The following is a 12,186-nucleotide window of genomic DNA, read 5'->3' on the forward strand; positions in this document are numbered from 1 at the left end:
TTGAGATCTAGTATGGGTCGAAAAGCTCTGTCCTTCTTTGGCACGACGAAATAAATGGAGTACTGTCCTCTTCGTTGTTCCTGAGGCGGGACCGGCACGATTGCTCCCAAAACGAGCAACCTGTCCAAGGTCAGTCGGACCGCTCGGCGCTTGTCTGCATTTCCGCAGGGAGAAGGGAAGAATCGTGGATGGGGCTGGCGTGCAAAATCTAAGGCGTAGCCGTGTTTTATTACCGAAAGTATCCATTGATCCGACGTGATCCTGGCCCATTCCTCGTAGAAGAGAGACAATCTGCCCCCTACCCTGGGTACAGAGGAATGAGCCGTCTGTACATCATTGTGCGGGTTTAACACTGGAAGAGGACTGGGAGGAACTAGGCCTGCCAAAACGCCTGCCCCAAAAGGACTGAGTCTGCTGACGTGTGTCCCCCCCCCGAGCGAAAGGAGGAGGAAGAGGAAGGAGTACCTGGGCGCAAGGCACGAGTCCTCCGATTTCCCCTGAAACGAGACCTAGAGGAGAAGGAGGACCTGGAACATGATCTGCCCTCCGGAAGACGATAGCCTTTATTCTCCCCCAGTAGCTGAATCATATCATCCAACTTCTTTCCGAACAGCAGCTTACCCTTAAACGGCAAGGAGCCCAGTTTGGACTTGGACGCACCGTCTGCCAACCACTTCCCCAACCACAGAAGCCGCCTCGCGGAGACGGCCGAGACCACGGAGCGTGCAGAGGTTCGCAACAGATTATACAGGGCGTCTGCACTGTAGGCCACTACCGCCTCCAGGCGTCTGGCCTGTCGAGCTTCCTCTTCCGACAGGCCCTCATTGGCCAGGAGCTGTTGGACCCAGCTTAGCCCGACTCTGAGTGCAAAATTATTACAAATTGCTGCCTGGGCCCCTAGGGCCGAGACCTCAAAGATCTTCTTCAATTGAATCTCCAACTTCCGATCCTGGAGATCCCTCAGAGCCGTGATACCCGTGACTGGGATGGTAGTGCGCTTCGTGACCGCTGACACAGCTGGGTCCACCTTAGGAACCCGCAGGACTTCCAAGGCGTCCTCCGGTAATGGGTAAAGCTTGTCCATCGCCTTCGAGACCTTTAACCCCAAGTCCGGGGTGTCCCATTCCCGAAACAGCAAATCCGTAGCTGAAAAATGGAAGGGGAAGGTCGTAGGGGGGGCCGCTCAGGGCCACCAACACCGGATCCATGAGCCTATCCGAGACTCTTCTGGAGGAGTGGCAATCCCTAACTCCTCCAGGATGGCGGGAAGGAGGGGTCCCAGTTCATCCCTACGGAATAGCCGGATGACCCTGGGATCTTCGCCCTCAGAAGCCTGACTCTGTCACTTGGGAGCTGGCGACGGGTCCCCGTCTCCCTCTACCCCCTTCGGGTGTGGGGACGGACCCTCCAAGTCCTCCTGGTCTGATGTATCCTCCGATGTATCCGGATCCTCCTGTGGGGGAAGAGCCCTCAGGGACCTCTTCGCCCGCGGCGCTTCGGTCGGGGTCCCTCGCCGGGGGCATACCTTATTCGCTGTGTGTGGTCCCTCGGGTCCACTTGCCGACGCTGAGGATCGTTTGCGTGTCTTACGGGCCTTAAAGGCCCTGTGCATGGCCAAAATGAACTCTGAAGAAAAAGAGGAGCAGGAGATGTCCGAATCTGAACCAGTGACGTCCCCTGGCTCTGTTCCCCGAGGGTCCCGCAGGTGAGACTGGTCGCGGGAGGGACCACTGAGGGGACGGGGGGGCGGCAATTTTTGCCCCCCCCCCCCCCCCCCCCCCGATAGCCCCGCCATGATCGGGATCGATAATGGGCCTGGCGCCAAAATGGCGGCTCTTGCCGCGCTTGGTTGCACTGACTTGGGGGAAGGCGCGGAGGAAGGCCCGACCGTGACAGCCATGGCGCCCTGCTTCACTACCGTCCCTCGTCGCCAGGGATGCAGGCTGAACAAAGCCCATCCCTGGACAGCCGCGTGTGCGCCGACCCACAGGCTGCGCCACGTGGCATTGTGGGTCGGCCCGCGCTGCCTCGCTAGAAAAAGCAACCAAAAATATCTGTCGGAACGCAGCCCGGCCCCAAGGAGAAGGAAAAAAACGCAGTCGGACCACGGCCAAGAAGCAAAGGAAACCTGCTTACCTTTCTTTTAAGCGACGCTGTCCCTCGGCGAGTGCTGAAACGGCCTGGTTGGGGTGAGTAAGCCAGGCTCCCCGATATCACCACTGCTGGGCCGGTTCTCACCTACAGGGTCATCGACCCTAAGCCACAGCCGCCTGGCAACCAGGGGGGATGGTCCCCTCGGGACCTGGCAACTCCCTCGGAGGCTCAGACCCATCCAAGTAACATCTGTTCTGAGGAAAAAATTATCTTCACTTTTTTTTTTTTTAAACTTTACTAACAGGATAGAAGGAATAAACAACTTAGCTACTAAATCCCTTCCTCTCCTAACAAACCAATCCAGATCAGTAGAGACTGTAGGTTAAGCACCCGGCACCTGCTGGAGACAGAGATATACTGACAGGCTGTGGGTGGCACCCTGGTATATATGCGGAGCCTGACAAGTTTGGCTCTGTCTCCACCTGCTGGTGCGGAGGCAAAACCCAGGAGTCTGGACTGATCCGATACGTACAAGGAATACAACAGCATCGGGTTTCCAAATATTTTGGGGTGGTTTGCATGGAGAGGGACCTGATGAAGAGAAGATAACCTTCCGAAGCTCACCTCAGATGTTAGTCCAATAAAAAGGTTATCCCCTACAACTTGTTTTTCACCCTTAATTCCAAGCAGATAACACAAAAATACATTTCAAAGTATTTAAAACCCAAGTAGTCTGTGAAGAACTGCAGAAGAATCTTGCCAGACTCAAGAACTGGGCAGCTAAATAGCAGACGAAATTTAATGTGAGCAAATGCAAAATGAATCACAAAAGGAAAATACTAGATTACCTATCTAAATATTTGTCTAGAGACTCCAGAGCTAGGAGCTCTTAATATCGGTTTGACCTCATTACATCGTTTAGCTACCGAGAAGGAAAGCCTTATTGTGAACAGGTACTGTACATTACCTCTGTTGCTCCCCGGCTGCGATTCCTCCTTCTCTTCCTCTTCCTGATGTTTTTCGATGGTTTTGTCTCCACTTGCACCGCAACGGCTCCGTTTACTGGCGCGAGCGAGAGCCATGGTACAGTAGTGAGACGGGAGGAGGGGATTCTATTCAACGTTCTCTACGTGCGATTGAGAGCGATATATGTCCAATTGATAAAGGGCCTGCGTGTAATGACAGGGGCTCTCGCTCTTCTGGGGACACGTTCTCAATGATGGGACTGGGACTTTCGGCTTCCGGAGCGGAGCACTAGGAATCCCGCGCAGCTCCAGCTCCCCACCAACTGCCGGAACAGGTCTTATACCCGCCCCATTAACTGCTGGCACATATCTTCTCTTCGCTTAGATTTTGCCTGCAGAAAGGAGAATCGTTCACAAACACGCTGCCTTATTGACTTTGACACCCAGGGCAGTTGCACTCTTTCCCTTTGGAAACTGGTATAAACGATGTGGACAATTGCCGTAAAGTCTCGGCTAACCAAGCTGATTAGCTGTGCCCAACGTTCTTCATCCCCGTTTCCCCGCCCACTTTAGAAGCTGACTTCCTTCCCTCCATAAGCCGTGCTCCCTCTACTGTTGTTTTTTATTATCATATCCGGCTGTTATGATTTGCTATGTTTAATCAATCAGAGGGCGTGGCTTCTCTATCATGGCTGCTGCTACGTTCAGCATGTGTGGAAGACCAGGGTTTAACTGCAGTACTGTAGGGGGGATGTTTAACGTCCGACAAGCTAGTGAGGCATATGCGTTACCAGGTGGGCCTGCGAACCTCCTGTACAGGGTAGGTATTGGAATGAAGAGGTACCAAAAACTTCTAGCCGCAGGAGTAGCTATTAAACCATGCTGGGTATATTAAATAGTATTTTGATCTGTACATGGAGCCGTGGCTGAGGTGTGTGCTGATTCTTCTGGGGTTTAAGACGAGTCAGGGTGACTGGGGAGTTAAGCGCCTGAAGAATTATTGTTAAATATAGAAGCAAGGACGTATTTTTTCTTTTCTTCCTTCTCTCCGTTAACGTTTTTCTATGTTAATCAGTTTTGTGCTTGAGAGGAATTTGGAGAGACATGGTTGTCGAAGTGGTAAAATACAGGGGACATTCAAAGCTTGCAAAAAGCAGGGAGCATTGTTTTCCTTGTATATTGAATCCCCGCCCCTTATATGCATATCTGCTGATGGCCCATTCATAGAAAAAAATGTCTTGTGTACGGGTTAAAATTTGACTTCTAAGGGCTATTTCCCTTCTGTGATTTTGTTTCTTGAGCAGTGGAACCACCATGGCTGATGTATCCCACTTGTAATGTTAGGTCATATTATCTCACCCTGACTTTAAAGTTGTATTGGTTCCTGGCTGATATATAGCCGCTGGCTGCAGTTTCGCTTTTGAGTGGATGGAAGCTCATTGCTGAGGTCACGTGCTGAGTGCGTTACGTCACTCCTTGACAAACCTCCGGGAAGGTCTGAGACTGGAGCCAATTAGTTGCCCTCGCAGGGTATCACCTGAGCCGGGTGAGTGAGTTCCCAGTCACGTAGGGGCCCTCGTGCGGAGAGGAGCCGGGCAGGAGAAGTGGGCGATGTTCTGGGGAGCTGGGCCTGGCGGGTGGATTACTCACCGCCAGCTCTCTTGGCTCTCCACGGATGCCGCTCCCCTCACAGGGCTTTGGAAAAGACTCACGGCTGGCTGCATTGAGTCCAATGACTGAGGTGAGATAGCAACGTCTCATAACCCAATTCAGACTACTCTCCTTCCGCTCTTTTTTTAAGGCTTTTCTAGTAGTGTTGATTCAGGAGTTGCTTTTCCACAATAGACCTCCCAGCTCCCTCCCCTATCTTTAGGTCAGTCAGGGAGTAGAAGATGTAAAGCACAGCAGCAGCAGCTTAGTCCTTTTATATATTGTTTTTTCATTACAGGGTCTGGCCTCTGCTGTTTCCCAAGTTTTTCAGGTGGATAATAAATCAGAGTTTCTAGAGCAGGTTCCTCACCGGCGGCATCCTGGAATACTGCATATGAAGATGGTGAAGTTACCCCAAGAGGTATCGAACAGTGCCCGGCTTCTCCTACAAAGTGAGCACTGAAATGTTGCTGCCTCTGTGGTCTCTTCCTGCAGCCCGGTGGGGATCCAGATACCATTATCATCTGTTTTCTCACACCTAATCTGAGTTCTCTCCCAGGATGGATGTGAGGACTCCTTCATCTCTGAATCCACTTTCTTTCTGCATAAATTGAATCTCAAGATGCTCATATCACTTACTCTGGTTTAGAGCTCTTAAAGCTCTCTGGGTGCTAAAGTATCTGAACATTGTTGGGTTTCGGGATGCTGGGATAGCTAGCCAGCCTAGTGGCTCACTGACATAGCACTGCCGTGCAGGAGTCCTGGCTTCTCGAGGGAATCCAGTCACTGTGCAACAGTGTACCTGCAGAGCGGGATTCCCATTGAGTTCTGATTAGAATTGCATTCTGTGGCCCCTTACTAAAGATTGTCACTGCAATAGCTGAGTTATAAGAGGCAAGGAGGGAATGAAAATTAGTTGGGGGGGGGGCAGGGTGAAGGATTGGGAGGCAGAATCACCAGGTACCTGAATGGGGCCAATTCCAGTTGAGCTGTAAACTTAGTGAAGCGGGAGGAAGCTGTTTGGCAAAAAAAATTAAGGAAATTGGAATGTCTACAGTGTCTGCCTGTTATAGTTCTCACTGCTGGAGCATTTTTGAAGGAGTGCTGGCTGGTCTTTTATTCATTATTATAGGTGCTGTCTCTCCAGTTTTGCTAGCTTTCTTGTATAAGTAATTATCATGTTGTTGCCTTTCTGTCTAGATAGCTCCCTGAGACAGCTGGAAGAGAAAGTGCAAGCTCTTACCAACTACCTGTGGAGCCGGAAGTGCCCTATGGAAGATAGTGAATTGCAGACACGCGCTACACAGCTGGAGGAAAGGTTGCGCAGCAAGGTGGGACCTCCCACTTCAGGTAGATAAAGCTGCATGGACAAAATGTTTGCAAGGAGAGTTGGGATTAAAAAAAAAAATTACCCTCATTCTGCATTGTCTTGTAATCACAGGCACAAAACCTGGGATGGGGGTCACATGATGTGAAGAAAGTGAGTGGACATTGCATGCTCCTGTAGCCTTTACTTCTTGTCTATATTCTTGCAAATAAGAGCTCTCTTTTTGGAGCTTTGAATGGCTGTAGTTTCTGTGTTGAGAGTCCGAGAATCTTTTGGACCATGTTACCTGCTTTCTGATGAAGATATGTCATTGAGATCACAGCGCAAAGGCAAGAAGAGCAGACCGAGGAATTTAAAAATAGCGGAGCTCACAGACAAGTTGCGCCTCCAGCAATTTCCAACTTTACGATGAATAATGTAGCGCAAGCAGTTGTGTCAGCATTAGATGAAAAGTTTGAGAATTTTTATGAAAGATTTGATGTGGTTGATACTTATTTTTCTGATGTTAAGTGGCTCCAGGAAACTGACACACACAGGAAACATTGAGGGCTTAAAAGCTCACTCTTTACATTCTCAGGCTACCTCTTGGGCGGAGAGTCGGTCAGGCTTGCGGCAAGAAATCTGCAGAGCAACTACTTGGAAATCCCTACATACCTTTGCGCGTCATTATCTCCTCAATGTTTAGGCGCCAGTTATTCAAGTTAATCAAATTAGTCAGTCATACACATATCCACAATAAATAATAAAGAGAGAAAATACAAAAGAAAAAGAAGGGAGGCCTCTTCATCTAATGCCATGGCTTAGGGCTCAAGAACCCTTCTATGAAGAAGTATAGCATCCGGTAGACATCCTATCCCCAGGGGACTGGAACAATGATGTGCCACTGGCTTAACTGCACCTAGGGAGCTCTACGCCTCGGCCAGGATGTAACCTCCAGCGGGCGAGGTGCCACGCAATGTCTCCAACCACCAAACGTCAAGCCTTCTCCAGCCACCGCGGGCACTCCTATCCGCAGGAAAGTGGTAAGGTTCTGACCCGTCTGACCTACCAAACAACTGATCTGTCGGGAGCTCTGTCTCATTCACATCCTAAAATGTAGGCACACATCCTCGAGGTAGGGACTGGGAAGGTTCGTACCCACTCAACAGATGTTTGAGATTTAAAAAAAAAAAAAAAGTCTTCTTTACAACACTCCTGTGGTGCGGGTCCTGGGTTCCTTTCGAGGGCCGTAACCTCCTTTTTCGCATGGATCTCATATTCCGTCCACCGAGATCTGATGCTCCAGAATCCAATTCCCTCAGACATTGATTTTCAAGAACAAAGAAAGAAGCAAAAAACACGGAAAACTAGCCTCTATTCAATACATCACCCGACAAGAGTGGTATATACCTTAGCGCTTTCAGTCGGAGGGAACTCAATCCATAATATTGTACACGAACTTCAAGCAACAAAGAATTTCTGTGGCGTATTCTTTCATAAATCTTCCCAGTCTCCAGAGCTTGTTCCAGAACATTTGGCCCTATAAGCACTGCCTTGGGCATTACGACGGAATCACCGCCAATGACCTTGTAACTAGTCACTAAGCTTCTTTTCACAGACATTTGTGACGTTAGTAACCAAACCTTCCTTATCCTCACGACATTCTTACTTCAAATAGCCTAGCAATGAAAGTCCACCGATACAGGCGGAAAATGGGGGACGTGTCTTGTCAGCCCCCTCAATGAATATTTCATCAAATTTATATTTCCAGATGACCCTAATTTCCAACAGTGGTCTTCAAACTTCACATTTACAGGGAAGGTGGTGGCGTTCCTGCCCCCCTTGCCATCAGAACACCACATGGATCTTGCCTCTCCTCTGACAAGTTTAAAAAAAAAAAAAAAAGCCAAACTCTGTAGTTCAGGTTTCTATACATCCAAACCTCCTCCTATGTCAAGATTACCTGTCACACCGCAACCACCTGGTATTTCCTACCAGTGTGCTAAGATCATGTCGGGTACTGACTGGTGTACCCGATATTACCTCTATGGTGGTCCCACCAAAAACCCCCCAAAAACATTAAAACTCCAAGATCTAAAAGGGAACTTTTTTTCCCCTCAGGAGAGTCACAATCCTCTCCGGGCTGTTTTTTGTCGGCGTTGATGCCGATGTTCCTGAAACTACTCAGCCTACCCACCACAATCCCCTCTACAGGCTGCTGTTATGGAGATCAACCATCTCCTCCTACAATTGTACATTCAGTACAGCTCCCCTCACTTCTTCATTCATAAGCAGTACAGTAGCCTTCGTGCAACCTTACATCAATCAGCAGATACCTCACGTACAATGGATTCTCTGCACCAGGGATTTTTTGTCACTAGCATATTCGTGATAGATCTGTGCTCCGTCAGCGACATAGGATCCAGTTCTGTTTCCTTTCCTGCACATCTATTTGTGGATGTCCACTAATCAATCCACCCTTGCATCCAGTCTCCCCATAATCCTATTCTTGATGGGTCATTCTAGGTCTACTAAATCCCATTTGCAATCCACCCAGGTCCTGCAGCTCATCGGGGTCACTTACACCCATTCAGATCACGGCCTGCTTTGTGAAGCGCATGCCCGTGCAATGCGTGCTAGTCGAACCCAAGTGACCACTACTGACCTGAACTCGACAAATCTATCCGTTCTCGGTTGCAATTCATCCTCATGCGAGACTACGCGTGCATCCCCAAAGAGGAGCCCAAAGACTCAGTTTAGTCAGTTCTTCCATCCTTCCCACACTCCTGTCTCACTCCCTTACAGCAGGCACAGAGATTGAACTACTTGCCGGCCGCATTGACGTTATCTGCAGGCTTTCCTCTCCAACCTCCGCTATCCCGTATGGTACGCTTCTACCACAGAGTGGAGCTCCCACTTTTTTCATCAAACTATGGATTCAGGATCTGTCGTCCGCTTGGAAACCAGCAAGACTCGCCCGGATCTCCGAACACAACATGCTCTTCAGACATTCGAGCACGCCACCCGGGGACACGTTCTGCTAGTCCAACAGGACATCCAGATTCCCATATTCTACTTCACCGATAGAGGTCTATCAGGTTCCTAGTACCTGGCAGAACGACTGTAGGAGACCTCAAATGAGTAGGAAGCAGATCCCATCTCCCTGCTTCATGCCCATAATTAATAACTTCAGGGCATAAAAAAAAAGTGATAATTTCTTTTCACACTGGAAATCTCAACCTCTTCCCAACGAAGCAAAACAGTATACTCAACCTTTTTTTACAGGCAGTGCCTCACTGCACGCCAGCCACCACAGGTCGCATTCCTCAGACTGAAAGGAAGTCTACTCCCGTAAACAGCCTTCCCGCACAGTCCAGCGCTACATCGCAGATAGCGCGAACCATCATTTTCATCGCTCTGTCGTCAGGCCCAGCAATCGTGGTACACCTCCCTAATTCAGATATCTGTCGCTGACCAATTCCCCGGTGAAAATAACCCTTGTCTTCTCACCCAAATGGTGATCTCCTACTCCACCTGCTTCTCATCTCTAAACTACATGGCTCAGATCCCAGCTCGGGGAGTTTTCTTCTCAGCTTGGGATTCTTTTGGTCTCAGTCCAGCATACACTCCGCTTGCATTGACCGATGGTGGAACGAGAAGTGTGCAGACCCACTCACCTGCCCACCAGAGGGTCTCTGAGTTCCTCCATCTGCCTTGCCGGAACCCTCTGACCGGCTTCGTTTCAGGCATGCCTCAGGACCATACAGCTACCATTCACCTTGCAGTCTGGAGCCCATCTCTGGGGCCTCGCTCACCTCCAGGTTCATGTCCGGAGTCCTACGTCGCCGATCCTGGCCTGAAAGATATATTTCCATGGCATTTAAACAAGATACTAGAGTAAATTCATGCTCCCATCAAGAGAACTGCTAAACACTGGTCATCCAATGTTACTCGCCTGGAAGCTACATGTTTCGGTCGCCCTCACCTCCTTCAGACGCATCACCAAGCTACAAGTCCTAGCATCTTAACTTCCCTATCTGCACTTTCACCATAACAGGGTTAGGCTGCATACGCATCCTGCCTTCATTGCACAGGTACCTTTTGGCTTACACATCAACTAATCCATCGCCCTCTTGTGTTTTCCCAAAAACTTTGAGCCTACCAATCTGAGCTTAAGCTCCTTATGCTGGGTGTAACTGAACTCTTGCTTCTTAGCGACGTCACACTCCTAACTACAGACCCCTACAGCTCTCTGTCTCCTTCAACCCAAATGTCAGGACTCCCTGTCTTCACTTGCACGCTCTTCTTCTGGTCCTTTAGCTACATTTCTTTCTGCTACCGATTAGCGTCCACAGACCCTGTCCACTACTTATAACACACTTCACATCCATATGTGATGAAGGACCGATCCTGGCTCTTGCAACACAACCCCAGGGTCCTCGCTATATCTGCTCACCTCCTGCTGCTGCTGCGCAGGCAGACGACTGCTGACACACACATGAAAAACACAATTCTTAGTTAACATATCTGCATATAGCGACAGCAATATCATAAAAAAAACTGTCCGCCTATTGCCTGTCTTGAGCGCATTTTTTCCTCTTTTTCTTTTTATCATAAACACATTATATCAGCTATATGCGCTCGATACTTCAGCTGGGGACTCCCAGACAACATGGTTAATTTATGCTGCTTATCTACGGAAGAACAGCAAGTTTGCTCACCGAAAACGATGTTTTCCATAGATAGCAGATTAATTAGCCACGCCCACCCTCCCGCCTCCCCATCTTTGCATCTCGTCTTGCTTTGATACGGACTGAGGTAATTTGGAGCAACGCGGTATCCTACAATCAGGCGCTCCTCCATGGCAAAGATCTGTTTCACCTTTGAGAGCTCTGCCACCTAGTGGCACGGAGGACATACCCAGACAGCATGGCTTATTCATCTGCTATCTATGGAAACCACCGTTTACGGTGAGCAAACTTGCTCTTGACATAGTCGGCACAAAAAAGCAAACAGAATGTTAGGAATTATTAAGAAGGAAATGGTGAATTAAACAGAAAATGTCATGCCTCTGTATCGCTCCATGGTGAAACCGTACCTTGAATACTATGTATGATTCTGGTCACCGCATCTCAAAAAAGATATAGTTGCAATGAAGGTATAGAGAAGGGCGACTCATAGCACATAAGTAAAGCTAACGATTGTAACTAAGAACACATCATGCTTCATATTTCTTGCCTGCAAAATAGTGTTTTCCGTACACTAATGCGGAGAAAATGGTGCATAGATGGAAAAGTCTCTGTACGAGAATAAGAAGAGTTGGACGGACTCTGCTATTCAGTGCCTGTTCCTCTTGTGTGAATTTCAGAGTTCCAGGATCCAGACAAGAAAACTGAGCTAGAGCAGAAACTGCAGCAGAAGGTACTGACACTACTTCGCAAGACCACCTACCATTGGCAGCCCTTGAGGTAAACCAAGACCCCTGCCGAGCCCCCGCTCCCCCTCCCCCCCTCCCAGCTTGTCATGGAGCCCATTGTTGAATCTCATGTTTAGACTGAATAAAGGAGATATGAGAATGAGAGATCTTAAAACGGCAAGTCCACCAACTACCATCCCATCGGTGACCTAATTGTTCTAAGTCCCCTTCGCACAAATTCTTCTTCCCTTATTGTACCAGGATCAGTCCAGACCGCTGGGTTGTGTCTCCCTTGCAGAAGATGGAGTCTGAGAACAAACTGAAAGACACCCCCGCTTATACTAGTGTGTCACCTGTGATCCTTCAGTATTTCTCTGACTCCAGCAGATGGCAGACAGAACCTGCGGTCCTGATCCTTAAATATAAATAAATAGATAAATATAAACGTGTGTGTATATCTATCTATCTATCTCTCTCTCTCTCACTCTCTCTCACTCTCTCACTCTCAAGAGATTCAGTGCCTCTGGCTAAATGAAGCTTATTTTAAAAAAAAAAAAGTTTGTTTTTTCCTTGGCGGTGAGGGTCTTTAGTCCTCCTGAGGCTTCTGCCTTGGTGGAGGCACGGCTGGGGAGGGATTCCCCCCCCCCCCCCCCCCCGAGTGTCCAGAGCTGTACTGACCCGGTGAGTTGGGGGATTAACCGGTGGGCAGGTCCCTCCTTGCACCTTGAAAAGAGGAAATTCCTTGGGTGCTTTTG

General features: G+C 49.0%; 2 protein-coding genes across 4 annotated transcripts in view; one reads left to right on the forward strand and one right to left on the reverse strand.

The window, feature by feature from the left end:
• The window catches only part of PARP2 (poly(ADP-ribose) polymerase 2), a 163,688-nt gene extending 160,181 nt beyond the window's left edge, over positions 1–3,507 (reverse strand). The window contains exon 1 of the mRNA XM_029614939.1: positions 3,062–3,507. Within this exon, the coding sequence (XP_029470799.1) occupies positions 3,062–3,176 (115 nt within the window). The 5' untranslated portion in view covers positions 3,177–3,507. The remainder of the gene's footprint in view (positions 1–3,061) is intronic.
• A 124-nt stretch (positions 3,508–3,631) lies between these two features.
• The window catches only part of METTL17 (methyltransferase like 17), a 97,671-nt gene continuing 89,116 nt past the window's right edge, over positions 3,632–12,186 (forward strand). The window contains exons 1-4 of one of the 3 annotated variants that reach the window (XM_029614940.1): positions 3,632–3,879; positions 5,008–5,161; positions 5,910–6,059; positions 11,384–11,483. In XM_029614940.1, the coding sequence (XP_029470800.1) occupies positions 3,748–3,879; positions 5,008–5,161; positions 5,910–6,059; positions 11,384–11,483 (536 nt within the window). In that variant the 5' untranslated portion in view covers positions 3,632–3,747. The other 2 variants (XM_029614942.1, XM_029614941.1) reach the window with 2 other exon arrangements.

Source organism: Rhinatrema bivittatum, chromosome 8 (assembly GCF_901001135.1).
Source record: "Rhinatrema bivittatum chromosome 8, aRhiBiv1.1, whole genome shotgun sequence".
NCBI lineage: Eukaryota > Metazoa > Chordata > Amphibia > Gymnophiona > Rhinatrematidae > Rhinatrema > Rhinatrema bivittatum.